A 23,490-nucleotide genomic window follows, 5' to 3' on the forward strand; every position below is an offset into this window, starting at 1 on the left:
TGCAAATAATCCAGAATCCAATAAAGCCTGGAATCCAAGTACTTCTGGTCCCAAGTATTTCAAATAAGATATACATACTATACTAAAAATCAGAATTTGCTAGCAATAATCTTGAGAAAGGTTAATTTTAATAAAAATAAGAAAATACTATTATAGTAATACTGTTGTCATCACATGAGAAGAAGAAATTAAAGCTATTTATTTGAGATGTTTATTATAAAACTTTATTCATGTCTGGTTGGTTTAACGTGACTTCTGAAATTTAATACTAGAAACAAAAACTTCATAAATGTTAATAAACTTTTTTAAAAGAAAAAATTTAAAATTTTATTTTTTAAAGGTACTTGGTTCTTAAAAAAATTTTTTTTTTAATTTGACAGAGTTACAGACAGAGAGAGACGGAGAGAAAGGTCCTCTTTCTGTTGGTTCACTCCCCAAATGGCCACAACAGCCGGCTCTGCGCCGACCCGAAGCCAGGATCCAGATGTTTCTTCCTGGTCTCCCATGCAGGTGCAGGGGCCCAAGCACTTGGGCTATCCTCCACTGCCCTCCCGGGCCACAGCAGAGAGCTGGACTGGAAGAGGAGCAACCGGGACTAGAACCCGGTGCCCATATGGGATGCTGGCACCGCAGGTGGAGGATTAACCAAGTGAGCCACGGCGCCGGCCCCTAAAAATTTTTTTTACAAGATTCATTTATTTATTTGAAATGCACTGTTAGAGAGAGAGAGAGAGAGAATCTTCCATCTGCTGGTTCATTCCCCAAATGCCCATGGCCGGAAACGACCTAATTGGAAGCCAAGAGGCAGAAGCCTCCTCCGGGTCTCCCACGTGAGTGCAGGGGCCCAGGCATTGGGCCATCCTATGCTGCCTTCACAGGCCATCAGCAGGTAGCTGGATAGGAAGTGGAGCAGCTGGGACTTGAACTAGGGCCCAGAAGGGATGCCAGCATTACAGGTGGCGGCTCTACCTGCTATGCAATGTGGCCAGAATGTTTTAATTTATTTGAGAGGCAGAGAGAGAGAGAGAGACAGCTAGACATAGGGTAGAGAAGCTTCCATCTGATGGCTCTTTCTCCAAATACCTGCCACAGCCTAAGGGTCTAAAGCCAGGAGTCAGGAGCCAGGAACTCAATCCAGATTGAAGCAGGAACCATCAACTGCACATGAATGGCCACGGTCTGTCTAATCAACAGAAAATCTCTCTTTATGTGTAATCCTTCAAAGCTCAGGTTCCCTGCTCAATTCTCCGTAAAACTTTCTCTGATCTTTCTCAATTAAAATGGATCTTTTTTCCTTTGAACTCCAGTACCATATTATTAGCCTTGGGATGTCATTTATCATTTTCTATCTCCCATTACTATTACATACAGATCCTATCTACCATACTTGAAAATAGTTTGAGTGCGATAAGGCTTAGCACCACACCTAACACATGTTAGGAACCCAATAATTCATGCTGATTTAATTAATTTTCAAGTGAATGGTGGTGTGATTCTTCTCTGCTTCACAGATGAAAAAATTAACTGCATATTATAAAATAATTCCAGCAGATACTACTGAATAGAGAAGTAAATAAATTCCTAATTCAAAATTATAACCAAGTCAAGATTTTAAAAAATATGTAACAAAAACTTACCTTCTAGTAATTCATCCTTTCCATCTTTATCAGTAGACTCTTGTACAAGATAATGATGAGTGACTGAGAATCTGAAGTCAGCAAAGGAAATTTCATCTGATTTCTCTTCCCATATGCCAGAAGTGAATATTCCCTGTATTTAACAATAGAAAAATATCCACCTTATTCAAAAGTCACAATTAAGTTTATTAACGGCAAGGTATTTTTCCCCTTTTTCCTGTCCATTAATCTAAAAGTTTCAACTCATAGTCATCTTCCACATAATAAAAGACAAAAAGAAAAACACCTAAGTGAATAAAACCAAGACGAACTTACTTTATAAAGGTTTTCTCACAATGATTTAAAACAAAGGGGGGGGGCGGTGCTGTGGCATAGCGGGTAAAGCCGCCGCCTGCAGTGCCAGCATCTCATATGGGCACCAGTTCAAGTCCCAGCTGCTCCACTTTCCAATCCAGCTCTCTGCTATGCCCTGGGAAAGCAGTAGAAGATGGCCCAAGTCCTTGGGCCCCTACACCCATGTGGGAGACCCAAAGAGGCTCCTGGCTTCCGATCAGCACAGCTCCAGCCGTTGCGGCCAACTGGGGAGTGAACCAGTGAAATGGAAGACCTCCCCCCACCCTCTCTCTCTGCCTCTCCTTCTCTCTCTGTGTAACTCTTTCAAATAAATAAATATTTTTTAGAAAAAGATTCTATTTATTTATTTGAGAGACAGAGTTGCATAGAGGGAGAGACACAGAGAAAGGTCTTGCATCTGTTGGTTCATGCCCCAAATGGCCACAACAACCGGAGCTGAAATATGAATCCAGGAGCCAGGGGCTTCTTCCGGGTCTCCCATGTATGTGTGAGGACTCAAGCACTTGGGCCATCTTCCACTGCTTTCCCAGGCCATTAACAGAGAGATGGATCAGAAGAGTAGCTGCCAGGACACTAACCAACATCCATATGGGATGCTGGCACCACGGGTAGAGGCTTAGCCTACTGCGCCATAGCACTGGCCCCCAAAGTGATTCTTTAAAAAGAAAATTCCCCTAGAATATTAACTACCAACTAACTTACAAAAATTGTAATCTTAGAGTAATTTTATTGTGAGATGAGTCTCACACAGTAAAATACACAGTAAATTCCTTACCTCTTCACATGCAAAACAAAAGCCTCTACCAGAGTGGGTCTTCAGCCTAGTAGTTAAGACATCTATGTTCCAAACTGGAGTACATAGATTTGATACCTTGCTGCAGCTCCTGACTGCAGCTTCCAGCTAATGCAGACCCTGGGAGGCAATGGTAACAGCTCCAGTCTTCCAGTTTCCACCATTCACGTGAGAGCCCTGGCTATTGCAGGCATTTTGGAATTGAACCTCCAGATGGGAGCATTCTCTCTGGGTGCCTCTCAAATTAAGAAAGCAAACCAAAAAACCTCAAAATCTCTCTACCAATAGCAGAATCAATGTTACTTTCTTTTTAATATTTATTTTTTATTTATTTGAAAGGCAGAGTTTCAGAAAGGCAGAGGCAAAGAGAGGTCTTCCATCCTGTGCTTCACTTCCCAAATGGCCACAACAGCAGGAGCTGGACTGATCCGAAGCCAGGGGCTTCTTCTGGGTCTCCCAAGTGGGTGCAGGGGCCCAAGCACATGGGCCATTTTCTACTGCTTTCTCAGGCCATAGCAGAGAGCTGGATTGTAAGTGGAGCAGCTGGGACTCAAATCGGCACCCGTATGGGATGCCAGCACTGCAGGCGGCAGCTTTACCTACTGCGCCACAACGCCAGTCTCAATATGTTACTTTTTAAAAGTTTTTCAGAGAAAGCTCCCATCTGCTTGTTCACTCCCCAAAATGCCAGCAACAGTTAGGGCTGGGCCCTGTCAGGCTGAAGCTGGGAATCCAGAATTCAAAATCTGCCAGGTGGGTGGCAGTGACCCAATGACATGAGCCATCACCTCTGCCTCCAAAGATTGGCATTAACCAAAGGCTAGAGTCAGAAGCCAGAGCTGGGAATTGAACTCAGATACCCCAGCATGGGACACAGGTCTCTTAATTTCTAGGCTATCCCTTGACTCTCTACCAGTCACATTAACTGAAAATGATTATATTTTATAAATTTTAAAAATCAGAAAATATGTAGCAATAAAACATACTTTTATTTTTAAAATCTCAACTCTGATAACATTATATATTAACAGCTCACAACATAATTCAACACCAGAAACTACTTCATAAAGAAGCAGTCTGTAGAAAGTACTTCATAAAGAAGCAGTCTGTAGGGGCTGGCACTGTGGCTCAGTGAGTTAAAGCCACAGCCTGCAGCACTGGCATCCCATATGGGCGCTGCCGGTTAGAGTCCCAGATGCTCCACTTCTGATCCAGCTCCCTGCTAATGTGCCTGGGAAAGCAGTGGAAAATGGTTCAAGTGTTTGGGTGTCTGCACCCACATGGGAGACCCACAAGAAGCTCCTGGCTCTGGCTTTGGCCTGGTCCAGCCCTGGCTGTTGTGGCCATTTGGGGAATGAACCAGTGGATGGAAGTGCTCACTCTCTCGCTCTCTCTCTCTCTCTCTCTCTATATATATATTCCCACCCCAGCGTGGCCTCTAATCTCCCACAGCTATTCTTTTCACTGCAGAGGTAAATAGTCATTACAACATAGTACCACTATGAGGCAGGAAACACCAACCAAGCAACTTGGCAACAACATATTCCCAATTAGACGGAAAAATGCATAATAAGCAATGATTCTGTAGGCTGCTGATTATTTTTTAAGAAGGTTTTTTTTTTTTTTTTTTTTGACAGGCAGAGTGGACAGTGAGAGAGAGAGACAGAGAGAAAGGTCTTCCTTTGCTGTTGGTTCACCCTCCAATGGCCGCCACGGCCGGTGCGATGCGGCCGGCGCACCGCGCTGATCCGATGGCAGGAGCCAGGTGCTTCTCCTGGTCTCCCATGGGGTGCAGGGCCCAAGTACCTGGGCCATCCTCCACTGCCCTCCCTGGCCACAGCAGAGAGCTGGCCTGGAAGAGGGGCAACTGGGACAGAATCCGGCGTCCCGACCGGGACTAGAACCCGGTGTGCCGGCACTGCAAGGTGGAGGATTAGCCTACTGAGCCGCGGCGCCAGCCCTAAACCTGAATGTTTTACACTGCCCCTGGCAAGGTATTTATAATTGTGAATTAAAACACTTTAAATGTCCTAAGGGTACTTTATGTAATTTTTTTAAATTTTTTATTTAGTAAATATAAATTTTCAAAGTACAGTTAATGGATTACAATGGCTCCCCCCCCAATAATTTCCCTCCCACTCACACCCCTCCCATCTCCCACTCCCTCTCCCATTCCATTCACATCAAGATTCATTTTCAATTATCTTTATATACAGAAGATCAATTCAATATATACTAAGTAAAGATTTCATCAGTTTGCACCCACACATGTAATTTTATCACACAGTAATCTATTTATTAGAATAGCCATATGTGATATATATCAAAATCATAATTTTTATGTGCTTTCTTGAGTGAAGCTAACCTGTGTTAAATTAAAGCATATACAACCTATACCAAAGGTATAGGCTAACACAGGTTAGGAGGAATATCCAATATACAGCAGTTAAGACTAAAACTATGAAAAGATAAGTCCAAAATGTGGGAAATAATTCCCTTTTTCAAGTTTGCAGTAAAGATGAAATGTTGTTTTTAAATGATATACAGATATTATCTGACTATAATCTTGAATTTTGAGTATTGCTATCAACCTTACTAACAGCTATTTCTAGGAAGATTTGGTTGTATTCAATGAAGAGAATGCATCCAGGTTCTGTATCCAGATTTATAAAGATAATTTAACTTAGCCAAGAAACATCATTCTTACATCCTTCCTTTAATCCATTATAAAAGTCATTTGACACCAAATTCCAGTACACAATAAATTTACTATTAGAACCAGATATGCAACTCTAGTTCATCAAAATTAACCTAATAATTAACAACAACAGCAAAAAACTTCTGAAGGCTTCAATAAGATAATAAAAGAAAACATACAAGTTGGAAAAAATAAGACTTTTCAGAGATTACCTGATTATGTACATAGAATATCTAAAGGTATCTGTCAAAAAATCACTAAAATTGAGTTTTCCAAGTTGTGTCATACACAAAAGCAATCTGTGGTCTTAATATACTAACAACAAACATTTGGAATGTAAAAATTTAAAAAAAAATTCACTCTTACCACAAAAACCCCAATATTTGGGAATAAACTTAATAAAAAATGAGCAAGAATTCTACTTAAAAATAATTGAAAACATTGTTATGAAACATTAAATCATGTGCAAGGATTAAAAGATACATCACTGATAAGATGTCAGTTCTCTTGGGGTGGGGGTTGGTACAGCAATCTAGACATTGCTTGGAGCACTTGTTTCCCATTATCAGAGTGTCTGGTTCGACTCTAATCTCCCCAACTTGTGATCCAGTTTCCTGTTAAAGCTTATCATTGAGAGGCAACAGATGATGGCTAGAGTACCAGAGGTCCCTACCACCCAATGGAAGGCCAAGACTGAATTCCAGGCTCCTGGCTTTGGCCTGGCCCAGACCTGGTTGTTGTGGGCATCTGGGAAATTAACTAACTGATGCAAGATACCTACCTCCATTCCTCTCTCTCTCTCTCTCTCCCCCTCCTCCCTTTCCCTCTCCCTCCCTCCCCCCCCTCCTCCCCCATGCTTTCTGCCTGTCAAATAAAATACACAGATGTCAATTTTCCCCAAGTTGACCTAGAAACTCAACACTACCGCAATCCAAATTCAAGCAGTCATTTGTAGATACTGACAAGCTGATTCTAAAACTAATACGAAAATCCAAAGGACAAGGAATATCTAAAAATCTTGATAAGTATATCACCTGATTTGAAGACTTATTTTTGCAGTGACTGAGACAATGTAGTATTGATCCTAAGATCAATAATATATAACAAGAGTCCAGAGGTAAGACAGCTCTTCAAAACTTCATGGAAATGTGTACTATGAAAACAGTTTGCAAACATATCTAAATTTTTGCATCAGGGGCTAGTGCTGCAGTGTGTTGTGTTAAGCCATGGCCTGCAATGTTGGCATCCCATACGGACACTGGTTTGAGTCTCAGCTGCTGCACTTCTACCCCAGCTCCCTGCTAATGCACCATGGAAAGCAGCAGAGGATGGCCCAAGTCCTTGGGCCCCTGCACCCACGTGGGAGACCAGTAAAAAGAAGCTGGCTTCTGGCTCCAGCCTGGCCCAGGCATGGTTGTTGCAACCATTTTGGGAGTGAATCAGCAGATGGAAGATCTCTCTCTCTCTCTCTCTCTCTCTCTCTCTCTCTCTCTCTCTGTAATGCCGTCTCTCAAATAAATTAAAAAAAAAAAAAAAACTTAAAAAAAATTTTTTTGCACCAAAACAAACTTCTCTTTAATTCTATTATCCAGGAAATTTTCAAAGCACTCTCATACACTCAAACTTATACTTGATTTTACAACAGAGATGTCACTAGAATTCAGTGAAAGAAAAAAGATGGTCTTTTCAACAAACGGTCCTGAAATTAACCTAGGTACTCATATGGAAAAAAACACTGAGTATCTTGGGATCTTGAATATCTGGAGAGGCACAGCATTTAACAGTATTTAAAAAAGCATTGACAATGAAATTAAAAATTGAGAAAAATGAACTTCATTATAATAAAACTTATATTTATCAAGAGGCATGTAAGTTAAGAAGATGATTAATTATGAGAGCCAACATTGTGGCTTAGCATCCCTTATGAGAGCCAGTTTGTCTCCTGGCTGCTCCACTTCTCATCCAGCTCCCCGCTAATGGCTTGGGAAAAGCAGAAGATGGTCCAAGTGTTTCCGTCTCTCCCACCCACCTAAGGAGACCCATATGAAGCTCCTGCCTGACACATCCCTGGCTGGTGTGGACATCTGGAGAATGAATCAGCAGATGGACGATATCTCTCTCTGTGTCTCCCTCTCTCTAATTCTGACTTAATTTTAAAAAAGATAATTAGGGGCCAGCGCCACGGCTCAACAGGCTAATCCTCTGCCTTGCAGCGCCGGCACATGGGGTTCTAGTCCCAGTCGGGGTGCCAGATTCTGTCCCGGTTGCCCCTCTTCCAGGCCAGCTCTCTGCTGTGGCCCGGGAGTGCAGTGGAGGATGGCCCAAGTCCTTGGGCCCTGCACCCCATGGGAGACCAGGAGAAGCACCTGGCTCCTGGCTTCAGATCAGCGCGGTGCGCCGGCCGCATCGCACCGGCCATGGCGGCCATTGGAGGGTGAACCAACGGCAAAGGAAGACCTTTATCTCTCTATCACTGTCCACTCTGCCTGTCAAAAATAATAATAATAATAATAATAATAATAATAATTAGAGGGACCAATGTGACACAGCAGGTTGAGCTTCTGCTTGCAATCCTGGCATCCCATATCAAAGTGCCAGTTTGAGTCCAGCAGCCCTGCTTCTGTTCCAGCCTCCTGCAAATGTGTCTGAAAAGGCAGAAGATGGCGCAACTACGTGGGCTCTCTGCCACCCGTGTGGGAGACCAGAATGATGGAGTTCCTGGTTATTGGCTTCAGCCTGGCTCAGACCTGCTGTTCAGCCATTTGGGGAGTGATCAAAAGATGGAAGATTCTGTGTGTGTGTGTGTGTGTGCTAGCATCTGTTGTCTCCAGAGTGAACATTAGCAGGGAGCTGGACTGGAAACAACTTAAACCTGGGCACTCCAATATGGGAAGCAGGAACCACAAGCATGGGCTTAACTGCTGTTCTACAACACCCTTTTCACACAAATAAATTTTTAAAACATGTTAAGGGGGGTCTGGCACTGTGGGGTAATAGGCTAAGGCTCCGCCTGGGGCACTGGCATTCCATATGGGGGCCACCTGATGTCATGGCTGCTCCTCTTCCAATCCAGCTCTCTGCTTACGATGTGGGAAAGCAGTGGAAGATGGCCCTCATGCTTGGGCACCTCACCCACATGGAAGACCCCAAAGAAGCTCCTGGCTTCAGATTGGCTCAGTTCCGGCCTTTGCAGCCACTTGAAGATAAACCAGTGGAAGGACAACCTTTCTCTGTCTCTCCCTCTCTGTAACTCTATCTCTCAAATAAATAAATAAAATCTTAAAAAAAAAAATGTTAAGGGACTGAACATTGCGGTGCAGTGGGTTAAGCCACCTCCTGTAACACCAGCATCCCATATGAGTGCAAGTCCAAGCTGCTCCACCTTCAATCCAGCTCCCTATTAATGCACCTGAGAAAGCAGCAGAAGATGGCCCAAGTGCTTGGGCCACTGCCACCCCTGCAGGAAACTGGATGAAGCACCTGGTTTTGGCCTGGCCCAGCCCTGGCTAGTGAGACCATTTGGGGAGTGAACCAGCAGATAGAAGACATCTCTTTCTCTCTGCCTTTTGCTTTTTCTAACTCTGTCTTTCAAATAAATACATAAATTTTAAAACAAAACAAAACAAAACAAAAAACTATGTTAAACAAAAAAAATCCAAAGATACAGGCTGCAGGCATACATCTGACACAGCAGTTAGGTTGCTGCTTAAGTTGCCTGCATCCCATGGGACTAACATTGTGGCACAGCAGGTAAAGCCACCTCCTGCAATGCCAGCATTCCATATGGAAACCAGAATTGATTTCCAGCTGCTCCACTTCTAATCCAACTCCCTGCTAATGTGCCAGGGAAAGCATAGGAATATGGTCCAAGTCCTTCAGCTCCTGTCACCCACATGGGAGACACAGAAGAAGCTCCTTGTTCCTGGCTTTGGATACGGCCCAGCTCCGGCTGTTGCGGCCAGCTGGGGAGTGAACCAGCAGATGGAAGACCTCTCTCTCTGTCTCTGCCTTTCAAATAAAAAATTTTTAAAAAGTATATTGATGGATATATATGTTATATGCAAATATTACACCGTTTTATAAAAGGGAATTGAGGCCAGTGCCGCGGCTCACTAGGCTAATCCTCCACCTCGTGGCGCCAGCACACCGGGTTCTAGTCCCGGTCGGGACACCGGATTCTGTCCCGGTTGCCCCTCTTCCAGGCCAGCTCTCTGCTGTGGCCCGGGAGTGCAGTGGAGGATGGCCCAAGTGCTTGGGCCCTGCACCCCATGGGAAACCAGGAGAAGCACCTGGCTCCTGGCTTTGGATCGGCGCGGTGTGCCGGCCGCAGTGTGCCAGCCGTGGCGGCCATTGGAGGGTAAACCAATGGCAAAAGGAAGACCTTTCTCTCTGTCTGTCTCTCTCTCTCACTATCCACTTGGCCTGTCAAAAAAAAAAAGGGGGGGGGGGAATTGAGCAGTCTTGGATTTTGGTATTTGTAGGGGTCCTGGCATCAATCCCCCTTGCATACTGAGGAATGACTATCTTTATTTCTAAACAGATTATTGACACAATAATATATTAAGTAGATTATATATATATATATATATAAAAACAAAGAAACCGGCAGAAGAATGTAAAAACATTATATTTAGAAGTTGGAATACACAAATGTTCCATCACAAGCACCTCAAGTATCCACACTGGTAAAAATCCAAAGCCGTCTTTTTTGGCCCCACCGTTTTCCAGTTTGAACTCTCACAGCTACACTCAAGCTACTCTGTTATAACAATTTCTGTTTCCTGAAGTACGCTTTTTTCCCCACACCTATGCACAGGCTATTCTCACTGTCACTCTCTATTACTCATTCTTCAAAGTTCAACCTAAATGTTTATAGTAAATTTGCTTTACCTTCAATCAGTTAGTGATTTCTCTTAGCATCTTGCTTAAACCACAAGAACACCACCTTGTTTTAATTATTTATATCTACTACTCCACTACATTAAAGAGAACACAGACTATAGTCTATCCATCTTCACAGCACAGTACTTAACAGCACCAACACACTTAATAAGCATTTTAGAAACTATTTTCACTATTTATAATAACCCCTATATATTCCAGATCCTAGGAATAACTGGTACATTATCTACTGTACTACACATATTTATATAATATATATGCTGTGATCAAGTCTAACAACCTGAAATAGCAAACAATCTAAAAGGTAGTCCCTATACCTTGAATTAATTATGACAATTCCAAGTCCACTTACAAAAGAATGAAGTTCGACCCCTTTCTTACACTAGACACAAACATTTAACTAAAAATGAGTTTCAGATCAAAATTTACGAGCTAAAACTACTGATGTTACAACAGTAAAACGTCAAGTCATGATACATGTTACAATATAGAGAATGGGAGAAAACATTTGCAAATTATGTATTTCAGAAGGGACTCACACACAGACTATATAAAGAACTCTTACAACTGAATAATAAAAAGACAATCCAATTCAAAAGTGGACAAAAGGGGGCCAGTGCTGTGGCACAGCAGGTTAAGCTGCCGCCTGCAGTGCCGGCATCCCATATGGGCACCGGTTCGAGTGCATGCTACTCCACTTAGATCCAGCTCTCTGCTATGGCCTGGGAAAGCAGTAGAAGATGGCCCAAGTCCTTAGGCCCCTGCACCAGTGTGGGAGACACAGAAGAAGCTCCTGGCTCCTGGCTCCTGGCTTCGGATTGGTGCAGCTCTGGTCGCTGTGGCCAGTTGGGGAGTAAACCAGTGGATGGAAGACCTCTCTCTCTCTCTCTCTCTCTGCCTCTCCTCGTTCTGTGTAACTCTTTCAAATAAAATAAATAAATATTTTAAAAAAAGGCAGACAAAAGATCTGAAAAGATATTTCTCTAAAGACAAGACATAAAACAGTCTATAAAAACATGTAAATATGCTTAACAAAATCAGCAATTAGGAAAAAACATCAAAACAACAAAGAACTATCACTTCATATCTATTATGATGGCTGTAACAAAAAAATAATAATAAGTGTTAGTGAGGCTATGGAGAGACTGAGACCTTTATACACCACTGGGAAGAATGTAAAATGGAACAACCCTTTTGAAAAATAATGTTTTAATCCTGCAAAAGGTAATGTTACCATATGACCTAGAAATTCTACATGTAGGTATATCCAAAAGAAATGAAAACATATGTCCATACAAAAACTTGTACATCAACTGCTAACAGCAGTATTCACAGTAACCAAAAGGTGAAAAGAACCAAAATTTCTATCAGTAGACAAATGCATACATCAAATGCAGGATACTCATATAATGGAATATGATTCAACAATGAAAGTAATGAAGTACTGATAAATGTTGTAATATGGATGAACCTTGAGAATGTGTAAAGAGAAAGCAGCCAGCTACAAAACACTTTAGCCAGGTCCAGACCCAGCCACTGCAGACTACTGGGGAGTTAACCAGTGGATGGGAGACCTCACTCACTCTGTCCTTCTGCCTTTCAACTAAACAGAAATAAAATAAATTGATTATAGTAATGGTTGTTCAACTCTGTCAATATTCTAAAAACCATTGAAATGTATACTTTTCAGTTGGTGAACTTTATAATTACATCTCAATAAAATTTTAAATAGAAAATTCAATTTTTTTTTTTTTTTTTTGACAGGCAGAGTTAGACAGTGAGAGACAGAGAGAAAGGTCTTCCTTTTCCGTTGGTTCACCCCCCAAATGGCTGCTACAGCCAGCGTGCTGCGGCCGGCATGCTGTGCGGATCCGAAGCCAGGAACCAGGTAATTCTTCCTGGTCTTCCATGCGGGTGCAGGGCCCAAGCACTTGGACCATCCTCCACTGCCCTCCCGGGCCACAGCAGAGAGCTGGAGTGGAAGAACAACCGGGACAGAATCCAGGGCCCCAACCGGGACTAGAACCTGGGGTGCCGGCGCTACAGGTGGAGGATTAGCCAAGTGAGCCGCAGCGCCAGCCAAGAAAATTCAATTCTAATCACAATAATTTTTGTCTATTATGTCTTCAAAGGTCCCAGGCAATTTTAAATTTTTATGTGCAGAAATTTTTAAAAATAAAGATAGGAGCCAGCACTGTGATAAAGTTGGTTAAGCCACCATTTGAAATACTGGCAACCCATGAGTGATGGCTTGAGTACCAGCTGCTCTACTTCTGATCTAGCCTCCTGTTAATGCACCTGAGGGGGAGGGGGAAAGAAGGGATGAGAGGAGGAGGAGGAAGAAGAGAAGGCAGAGGAGGAGGAGAGGAGACTGGTGTTATGGTACAGGGGGTTAGGCCCCAGCTTGCAACACTGGCATCCCATAACAGGGTACTGGTTCAGGTCATGAGTACTCCACTTCCATTCAACTCACTGCTAATACACATGGGAAGCAGCAGGGCATGGCCCAAGTGCTTGGACACCTACCATCAAACAGGAGGACCTGGATGTTGTTGTGGGCTCCTGGCTTCAGCCTGGTAGAGCCTGGCTGCTGCAGTGACTTGAGGAGTAAACCAGCAATGGAAGATCTCTCCCTGCTTCTTTCACTCTGTCTCTCAAATAAAAAAATTATATACAACTTAAAAATAAATTAGATTGGGGCCAGTGCTGTGGTGTAACAGGGAAAGCTGCCAGCATCCCATATGGGTGCCAATTTGAGTCCGAGGTGCTCCACTTCCAATCCAGCTCTCTGCTATGGCCTGGGAAAGCAGATGACCCAAGTGCTTGGGCCCCTGCACCCAGCTGGCAGACCCAGAAGCTCCTGGCTCCTGGCTTCTGATCAGCCCAGCTCTGGCTGTTGTGGCCATTTGGGGATGGAAGACTTTCTCTTTCTCTCTCTCTCTCTGCCTCTCTATAACTTTGCCCTTTCAAATAAGAAATAAATAAATCTTAAATAAAAATTTAAAAAAAATTTAGATATGGGGCCGGCATTGTGACATAGTAGGTTAAGCCTCTGCCTGTAACACTGGCATCCCAGATGGGCACCAGTTCAAAACCCAGCTGCTCTACTTCTGATCCAGCTTCCTGCTAATATGTCTGGGGGGAAAGCAGCAGAAGACTGCCCAAGTGTTTGGGCCCCTGCACCTGTTGAGACCCAGAGAAGCCAGAGGCTCCTGGCTTTGGCCTCGTCCAGCCCTGGCTGTTGCAGCCATTTAGGGAGTTAAACAGCAGGCGGAATACCTCTGTCTCTCCCTCTCTCTGTGTCTGTAACTCTGTTTTTCAAATAAAAATTCTTTAAAAAACAATTCCATAAAATAACTTCCTGGAGATTCATCTATTTTTTAAATAAAACAAACCAAGTGTTTCTTTGGTCACAAGTGGTCCTAGAACTTTATACTTTTCAAAGTGGTTTTCAAAAAAAAAAAAAAAAAAACAAGCACGGAAGTACCTGGCAAAGCAGCACACAAATGACAACTCAGTAAAACTCAACTCTAAGAGATAGCTGGTCTCCTAAAGAACACAAATGATGATGTCAAAAGATAGCAAAAAATATGAAAGACATGTGTAGTCCAGAAGGCTAGCAATGCTATCCACAATTCACTGTATTTGAGAAGTTGCTGTATGCTGTGATATAATTATGTGATATGGTTTGAAACACTTCCATGGCAGTTTCCAGCTCTATATATTAATTAAGCAGTCACAAATATATTTTGATCAAGACCATTTGAAATGAACAGAAACTTGAATTAAATAATTAAAAAAGAAAAAAACCCTAGTCTTCTATATACAATCCACTCTTCTGAAGTCATCTCATCTCAGATCAAGAATACCCCGCTAAAAACTAGAAGAGATGAAGATGGTATCAAGGCTCAGTTCAAAAGTTCTTTAACTTCCAACTATAATTTAGCTCCAGAGGGTTATTAGATACCCTAATAAGGAAAACTTGAGATAGTCCTTTTTGAGTCATGAAAGAATCACAAATTATTGACAACAATGACAATTAAATAACAATACCAACCTCCAGGAACATTTGTGAGGATTAGATGACGTACATATAAGGTGCTCAGAAAGTGTCTAGCACATAGTAAGTAAAGAAATGTTATTTTTGGTTTATAGTATCAAAAATTCAGGGGCTGGAGTTGTAGTGCATCGTGTTAAGCTGTTGCTTGGGAGGCCCACATCCCACATCAGAATGTGGGTTCCAGTACTGGCTACTCTACACTTCTGATCCAGTTTTGTCAGTGCTCCTGGGAGGCAGTGGATGATGGCTGAAATACTTGGGTTCCCACTACCCACACAGGAGACCCAGTTGGAATTCCCAGCTCCCGATTTTGGACTGGCATAGCCATGGCTATCACAGGCATTCAGGGAGTAAACCAATAAATGAAAGATCCCTCCCTCTTCCTCTCTCCCTCTCTTAGTTATTCTGCCTTTCAAATAAAGTAAAATTTTTTTTTTCAGAAGTGATATGTAAGGATGTTCCAATTTGCGTGACCACAGACATCGCAGCAGAAACCATAGAAGCCATGAAGGGGTGAGACAAGACATTCACCATGCTGAAGGAAAAAAACTGCCAGCGAAGAATACTGTATCCAGTAAAGCTATAGAAATAAAAGAGAAATAAGGACCAGCCTTGTGGCACAGCGGATCAAGCTGTTGCCTGCAATGCTGGCATTCCACGTGGGTGCTGGTCTGAGTCCCGGCTGCTCTACTTCCAATTCAACTCACCCCTTATTAATGCGCCTGGGAAAGCATCAGAGGATGGCCCAAGAGCTTGGGCCCCTGCACCCATCCAGAGATCCAGATGATGCTCCTGCACTCAGTCTGGCCCAGCCCCAGCCCCAGAAATTGTAGCCCTTTGGGGAGAGAACCAGTAGATGGAAGATCTGTCTAACTATGCCTTACAAATAAAGAAATCTTCATTTAAAAAAAAAAAAAAGAGAGAAGCAAAGAAAAAGACATTCCCAGAAAAACAAAAGCTGAGAGTATTTATCACTGCCAGATCTGTCTTACAAGAAATGCTAAATTAGGGCTTTTCTGAACTTAAAGAGTTGCTACCAAATAAAAGAAAATATTGAAATGTATGAAACTCATTAGTAAGAGTAACTATACACATTCAGAAGGCTGCAACATTGTAAACATTGTGTATAACCCATTTATATCTTTAGCATGAAGAGTGAAAAGCTAAATAATTAAAAATACTAACTACGTTAATATGCTAAGAAATAGGCAATATAAAAATATGTAAAATTCAAAAATTAAAAATGTGAGGGGTAATGGAGTGCAAGTTTAGCTTTAATTACTTTTTCCTCTTCCTTTTGTTTTCTTTTCCTATCTTTATGATGAGTGCTGTTACTGTAATTCCAAAGCAACTTCTTATATTCAAAATTTTTTATAAGTCTCATGGACAAAGCAAAAACTTATAATAATCAGCAAGTAATTAAAACATACCTCTAGAGAAAAACATTTAGCCACAAAGGAAGACTGCAAGAGAAGGAGAAGAAAGAAAACAACTAGAAAAAACCTTTAAGTCTTTTTCACCAAGATGGCACCAAGGCTGAAGAAGGAAGCTCCTGCCCCTCCCAAAGCCAAAGCTGAAGCAAAGGCATGAAGGCCAAGAACTCATCCATAGCCACAAAAAGATCTGCACATTACCCACCTTCCGGCAGCCCAAAAATCCTCAGAAGAGCACCTGGGAGAAAGAAGCTTGACCACTATGCCTTCATAAAGTTCCCACTGACCACTGAAACTGCTATGAAGAAGAGGGAAGACACTATGCTCACTGTGGATGTCCAAACTAACAAGCACCAGAGATCAAACAGGCTGTGAAGAACCTATGACAATGACATGGCCAAGGTCAATACCTGGATCAGACCTGATGCAAAGAAGGTATGTGTTCCTCTGGCTGCTGATTATGATGCTTTGGATGTTATCAACAAAATTGGGATCATCTAAACTTAACCTAACTGGCTAATTGTAAATATTTGATTTTTCACCATTAAAAAAAAAGAAAAGTTAGAAAACAAGTTAGAGGGGCCAGCTCCATGGCGCAGTAGGTTAATCCTCTGTCTGTGGTACCAGCATCCCACACGGGTGCCGGTTCTAGTCCTCTTCCAATCCAGCTCTCTGCTATGGCCTGGGAAAGCAGTAGAAGATGGCCCAAGTGCTTGGGCCCCTGCACCGACATGAGAGACCGGGAAGAAGCTCCTGGCTCCTGGCTTCGGATCGGTGCAGCTCCGGCCGTTGTGACCATTTGGGGAGAGAACCAATGGAAGGAAGACCTTTCTCTCTGTCTCTTCCACTCACTGTCAATAACTCTACCTATCAAATAACTAAATGAAATCTTTAAAAAAAAAAAAAAACAAGAAAATATTTGTAGTAAGACTTTATATATCAATTATCTTAAATGTGAATGGATTCAATATTCCAATTAAAAGAGGCATAATGGCTGAATGGATTTAAAAGGAAAAAAAAGATAACTATATGCTGCTGGTAAGAAATTTATTTCTAAGGATACACTTGAGCTGAAAGCAAAATGATGGAAAATATCCGATGCAAACAAAATGCAAAAAGAAAGCAAGAATGGCCATATTTGTATCAGATAAAGCAGACTAAATTAAAAGCATTAAGAAAGCCATCACACAATAATAAAGGAGTCAATTTATCAAGAGAAAATAACAATTGTGTGTGTGTGTATCCCCAAAATCAGAGCACCTAAATATTTAAAGGAATATCAATAGACTTAAAGGAGACAGACTCCAACACAGTAACAGTAGGGAACTTTTAACACACCATTATCAGCAATGGCCAAACTGGCAACAAACTTAAACTGCACCTTGGGCCAGTTGGACGCAACAGACATCTGCATCCAACAGCTGCAGAATATTCTTTTCAACAGCATATGGAACATTCTCCAAGAAAGATCATATAGTAGGTTTCTAGAAATTTATTTATTTGAAAGGCAGAGATATAGAGAGTGAGGGAGAGACAGAGATTTTCCATCTGCTAGTTAACTCTCCAAATGTCCACAAAGGCCAGAGCTGGGCCAGACTGAAGCCAGGAGCTTTCCAGGTCTCCCACATGGGTGCAGGGACCCAGGCGCTTGAGCCATCTTCTGCTGCTTTCCCAGGCACATTTGCAAGGAGCTGGATTGACAAATATATGACAAATAATCTCTGCCCTGACAGTTCTAAAAATTTTATTCATCACAGTTATAGCTCATGTTGAAACTTGCTCATGTTTTCCGCACCTGTTTAAGTAGTTATCTAATAGGGAAAAACAGGCTGGAACTAATACATCTTTAGCTTTTACTACATGCCTGGAAATACACTATATACTTAAATATTACTCATTTAATTCCGGAAATTGAATTTACCACTTAAAATGTTAATCTTATCTGTCGCATTTCTCCCCCACTAGAATTCACATTCAGTGGCAACACAGATCTGTTGACTATCTCCTCACATCCAGCACATACTAATAACTGTATGTACGTGTATAAGAATATCAGAGCTCAGAAGTATCTGATTTAGCTCTTTTTAGCAGTGCAAATCACCTCCCATTCCAGCTATATCCTGATTATTGTGCCTTTAGTCTTACTGGCATATGTATCAATTGTTATTATGTATCAGTTTCAAGTGGAATAGAATAATCTGAAACATCTCTATATTTATATATTCCAACAAATCTTTAATGATGTGTGATTTCTATATGTAATGTCACATTTCCTGCTTATACTCATATAGAGAAAAATCATAACACGTTTTAGACAGTCACTAATTCTTTTAATACCACAAAGCTGAAAAATCCTAGCAAATATTAAGAACTGAAAGTTCCTGAGGATGGTGCTGTGGCCAGTGCTGACATCCCATATGGGCACAACTGAGACCCAGCTGCTCCACTTCCAATCCAGCACATTAGTAGGGAAGCAGAAGATGGCCCAAGTACGCACCCATGCAGGACACCCACCAGAAGCCCGTAGCTCCTGGCTTTGGATCCGCCCAGCTCTGGCCATTGCCACTTGGGGAATAAACCAACATATGAAAAAACTCACTTGTGTGTGTGCACTCCCTCTCTCTCTCTGTGTAACTCTGACTTTCAAATAAATAAATCTTAAAAAAAAAAATTGAGAGTTCCTACAGAGGGATAAATTGCAGTTAATTATTACTCAATAAATAAATTTATAATAATAATGAACATTTTTACTTCAAAAGAATTTATCTGGCCAGCGCCACGGCTCACTAGGCTAATCTTCCGCCTGTGGTGCCGGTACTCTGGGTTCTAGACCCAGTTGGGGCACCAGTTCTGTCCCAGCTGCTCCTCTTCCAGTCCAGCTCTCTGCTGTGGCCCAGGGAGGCAGTGGAAGATGGCCCAGGTGCTTGGGCCCTACACCCACATGAAACCAGGACGAAGCACCTGGCTCTTGGCTTCGGATCAGCGCAGCGCACCAGCCATGGCGGCCATTTGGGGGGTGAACCAATGGAAAGAAGACATCTCTCTGTCTCTCTCACTGTCTAACTCTATCTGTCACACACACAAAAAAAAGAATCTGTCCAACAAACTAAACCCCTATATAAGCTTAAAATCAAACTGTAGATACTTTCAGTCAATCCAGAAAAATCTGTTTGTTCTCTGAGTACATCCTTCAAAAAACATTCAGAGCTGGCACCACGGCTCACTAGGCTAATCCTCCGCCTTGCGGCACCAGCACACCGGGTTCTAGTCCCGGTCGGGGCGCCGGATTCTGTCCCGGTTGCCCCTCTTCCAGGCCAGCTCTCTGCTGTGGCTAGGGAGTGCAGTGGAGGATGGCCCCTGCACCCCATGGGAGACCAGGATAAGTACCTGGCTCCTGCCATCGGATCAGCGCAGTGCGCCGGCCGCGGCGGCCATTGGAGGGTGAACCAACGGCAAAGGAAGACCTTTCTTTCTGTCTCTCTCTCTCACTGTCCACTCTGCCTGTCAAAAAAAAAAAAAAAAAATCAGAGTGCAGTTTATGAGTAAAGTATCAATTAATCTGGACTAGAATTAAAATTCTACCTCAATTTCAAAGACCATTTGTTTCATTTTTAAATAAAATCCTCAAAACATTCATAAGTTAAAAAGGGCAGGGAGGGGAGGGCATGTTACTAGTGGTATCATAAAATACAAAAATTGAGTAAAATATCTGTTAACCACAACATGTCAATTGTAAGATCAAGATTTCTCCTCTTCAGTTAAGAAAAATACTCTATCCAAGAAATTGGTAATTTCAATTTTTCTCTGATCAATGAAAAACTTTAACATTTTAAGGGAGAAGGCAAGAAAGAAGTAAACATCAGGAGAAACAAATAAAATCACTCACAAAGAATGACATTATAAATAAAACTTTATTATTCAAGATACATTTCACAAATGTCTTAAAAATATCACTTGCCACAGATTCAAATCCAAATTTTTCCAGGTGCCATATATGTTTCTAGGTTACATATAACTTAAAAAAATTTAATTAAAATGTGTAAAATGCAGCAAATGTCTTAAAAATTGAGGTTTCAAAGTAAACATCAGAAACACCAGCAAATAGATCTGACCTTTTCAAGTGGCTTTCCCAAAGAGTTTCCAATCAATTTCCAGTCATTCAAGACTTCTTCAACTTTGGAAATAAACCTAGGGAGGGGAAAAAAGCTTTTTAAATGTTTAACTGAACATTTTTCCTATTATACAATGTCTTTAAAAAGTTTTCTAATATTTTAACATTATGATTAGAGAATATTTGGTAAATTTAACATGGTTATGTTAATGGATACAGAATAAAAACAAAGATTTAGCTCAAGGATTTTTTTATTTTGATTCATTTAAGTCTACTGTTTACCTAACAAAAGCACTCTGCCTTCTATAAAATATAAATTAAGAATAAATTATTAAAATGAAAACAATAAATTTTGGACAGAAGTAAAAACTGACTAAAACAATACTATTAAAGATAATTATAAAATCATTAATTTCTCCTCTACTTCAAAATAACGGACATATTTTTCTTTTAAATGTATTTAGAAATAGCCTGATTTGGCTCTCCCCACTTCCCCCATAATGAAAACATCTTGGAACCTCGCTCATTGAAATAAAATCAGTTGGGGCCACCGCCTGCAAAGCTGGCATCCAATATAGGCGCCAGGTCAAGACCTGGCTGCTCCACTTCCTATCCAACTCCTTGCTAACGTGCCTGGGTAAAGTAGTGGCACATGGCACTCACCTAGGGGAACTTGAAGAAGTTCCTGGCTCCTGGCTTTAGTCTGGCCCAGCCCTGGCCATTGAAGCCATTTGGGGAGTGAACCAGCAGATGGAAGATCTCTCTCTCTGTCTTTTCCTCTCTCTGTATAATTCATTCAATTAAATAAATAAATCTTTTAAAATAAAGAAATACACAAAACAAGTTTTAGAGGAAAGCTGACAAGAACTCTGTTAGCTTTAAAAAAAAAAAAAACTGACCTCCAGACTTAAAAACTATTCACTGTTTAATCTTTTTAAGATTTTATTATTGTATTGAGAGGTAAGAGTTACAGACAGTGAGAGGGAGAAACAGAAAAGTCTTCTATCCACTGGTTTACTACCCAAATGGTTGCAACAGCCAGAGCTATGCCAATAGAAAGTCAGGAGCCAGAACTTCTTCTGGGTCTCCCACGTGGGTGCAGGGACCCAAGCCCTTGGGCCATCTTCCACTGCTTTTGCAGGCCATAGCAGAGAGCTGGACAGGAAGAGGAACAGCTGGGACCAGAACCAGCGCCCAAATGGGATGCTGGCACCACAGGTGGAGGATTAACCTACTGTGTCACAGCGCCTGCCCCAATTGTTCAATCTTTAAATTTAAAGACCAAGAAAACTTACTAAAAAGGAGCATTACATTTTGTTTCGCAACATGTTTAACATCGGCAAATAAAAACTGTCAATCTCAGTGGTGGTAATAAATACATATTAAAAGACACCTTCAGGAAAACAGATTATTACTCTATTTTTTATGTAAGTACGATAAAAACTAACAGCCTAACAGCAACACTGCTCCCCCAAAACACCTAGGAAGTATTGCCACAGTGTTGTTCATTCTAGTCAAACTGTATTCAAAGGCACCATATTTCTTCTTCAGTGACATTATAAATTAATTTATGTTTCTGTTTAAGATGGTAATGACTGAGGAGGGCAATTGGTACAGTGGGTAAGCTGCCACTTATAACGCCCACATCAGAGTGCCTGGGTTTGTGCCCCAGTTCTGCTTCGGAGTTCAGCTTCCTGCTATTGGGCATCCAGGGAGGCAGCAGGTGATGGCTCAAGGCCTTGAGTCCCTGCTACGCACATGAGAAACCTGGATGAGGTTCTCAGCTCCTAGCTTCAGCCTGGCCCAATCCCAGCTGCTGTGAGCATTTGGGGAAAGAACCAAAGATGGAAGATCTCGCTCTGTGTCTCACTCTGTCACTGTGCCTTTCAAATAAATCAGAATTTGACCCAACTGAACTTTCTCATTTAATTCCTCTTTAAAATTAAAGGAGGTATATTAATCCACACATTAATTTCACTCTGGGGGAAGGTTCCGTCAAATGACTATTATTAGTTTTGAAAATGAGTGTACCAGAAATAAAGCTACATATTTACAAAAAAGAGTATTTAAAATATATCCAAAAATGAGCAAAAATTTGTATGAAATGTAGATTGCACTTATAAAGGTAAACTGTGTGTTTTTGAACTGTGTATGTGTATTCATAAGCAATGTTTTTGTTTTTGTTTTGTTTTGACAGGCAGAGTGGACAGTGAGAGAAAGACAGAGAGAAAGGTCTTCCTTTGCCCTTGGTTCACCCTCCAATGGCCGCCGCACTGCGGCCGGCACACCGCGCTGATCCGATGGCAGGAGCCAGGTACCTATCCTGGTCTCCCATGGGGTGCAGGGCCCAAGCACTTGGGCCATCCTCCACTGCACTCCCGGGCCACAGCAGAGAGCTGGCCTGGAAGAAGGGCAACCGGGACAGAATCCGGCGCCCCGACCGGGACTAGAACCCGGTGTGCCAGCGCCGCAAGGCGGAGGATTAGCCTAGTGAGCCACGGCGCCGGCCATAAGCAATGTTAATATCCAATTGCAGCAAACCGTTCTAAATCAATATAACCACTCAAAGGATGAACATACAATACCTATTAAAAATTGTGTTATTGGGCAGGAGCCATGGCTCACTTGGCTAATCCTCCGCCTGCAGCGCCGGCACCCCGGGTTCTAGCCCTGGTTGGGGCGCCGGATTCTGTCCCCATTGCTCCTCTTCCAGTCCAGCTCTCTGCTGTGGCCCGGGAAGGCAGTGGAGGATGGCCCAAGTCCTTGGGTCCCTGCACCCGCATGGGAAACCGGGAGGAAGTGCTGGCTCCTGGCTTCGGATCAGTGCAGCACTGGCCATGGCAGCCATTTGGGGAGTGAACCAATGGAAGGAAGACCTTTCTGTCTCTCTCTCACTGTCTATAACTCTCTCTCTGTCTCTAACTCTGCCTGTCAAAAAATAAATTTAAAAAAAAAAAAATTGTGCTATTGAAGACCAGAGTGCCTGGGTCTGTGTCCTGCCTCCACTCCTAATTTCAGCTTCCTACTAATATGTACCTTGGGAAGCAGCAAGTGATGGCTCAACTAGTTAGGTCCTTCCCACCCACATGGGAGACCTCCCAGCTTCAGCCTCACCTAGCCTTGGCTGTTGCAGGAATCTGGGGAGTGATTCAGGGATGGGAGTGCTCTCCATCAGTCTCTGTCTCTCTCAACTGATTTTAAATTGTGTTTTGAAGAAACAAGAAATTGTTAAATGTTAAAAGAAAAAAGAAGTATTAATATGGTTTGATCCAAAGTTAACACAGAAGTTTTAGGAGGAAATATGTCAAAAAATTAATAGTAGTTACTGCATGGTAGTAGATTTACAGGTGATATTTTTCACTCTATTATGAAATATTATTGTTATAATAAAAGTAACAATGCCACACTGCCTGCCTCAGTAAGTATTTTTTTCAATGGACAAATGATAAAGAGTTATGGGCTTCTATTTAGTCTTCTCAATAAATTGTCTTTATGATTCGTA

At 42.0% G+C, this 23,490-nt stretch overlaps 1 protein-coding gene across 8 annotated transcripts in view; it reads right to left on the bottom strand.

The window, feature by feature from the left end:
- The window catches only part of RAB3GAP1 (RAB3 GTPase activating protein catalytic subunit 1), a 116,385-nt gene that overhangs the window by 89,631 nt on the left and 3,264 nt on the right, over nucleotides 1-23,490 (bottom strand). For 6 of the 8 annotated variants that reach the window (XM_002712424.6, XM_008258517.5, XM_070071007.2 and 3 more), the window contains exons 3-4: nucleotides 19,990-20,065; nucleotides 1,638-1,770 (exon numbers count right to left, since the gene is read on the bottom strand). In XM_002712424.6, coding sequence (XP_002712470.1) covers nucleotides 1,638-1,770; nucleotides 19,990-20,065 — 209 coding nt within the window. Of the gene's footprint in view, nucleotides 1-1,637; nucleotides 1,771-19,989; nucleotides 20,066-20,651; nucleotides 20,803-23,490 lie in introns of all 8 variants that reach the window. The other 2 variants (XM_089329281.1, XM_089329280.1) reach the window with 1 other exon arrangement.

Source organism: Oryctolagus cuniculus, chromosome 3, assembly GCF_051225735.1.
Source record: "Oryctolagus cuniculus isolate XC-2025 breed Fujian yellow rabbit chromosome 3, ASM5122573v1, whole genome shotgun sequence".
Lineage (NCBI taxonomy): Eukaryota > Metazoa > Chordata > Mammalia > Lagomorpha > Leporidae > Oryctolagus > Oryctolagus cuniculus.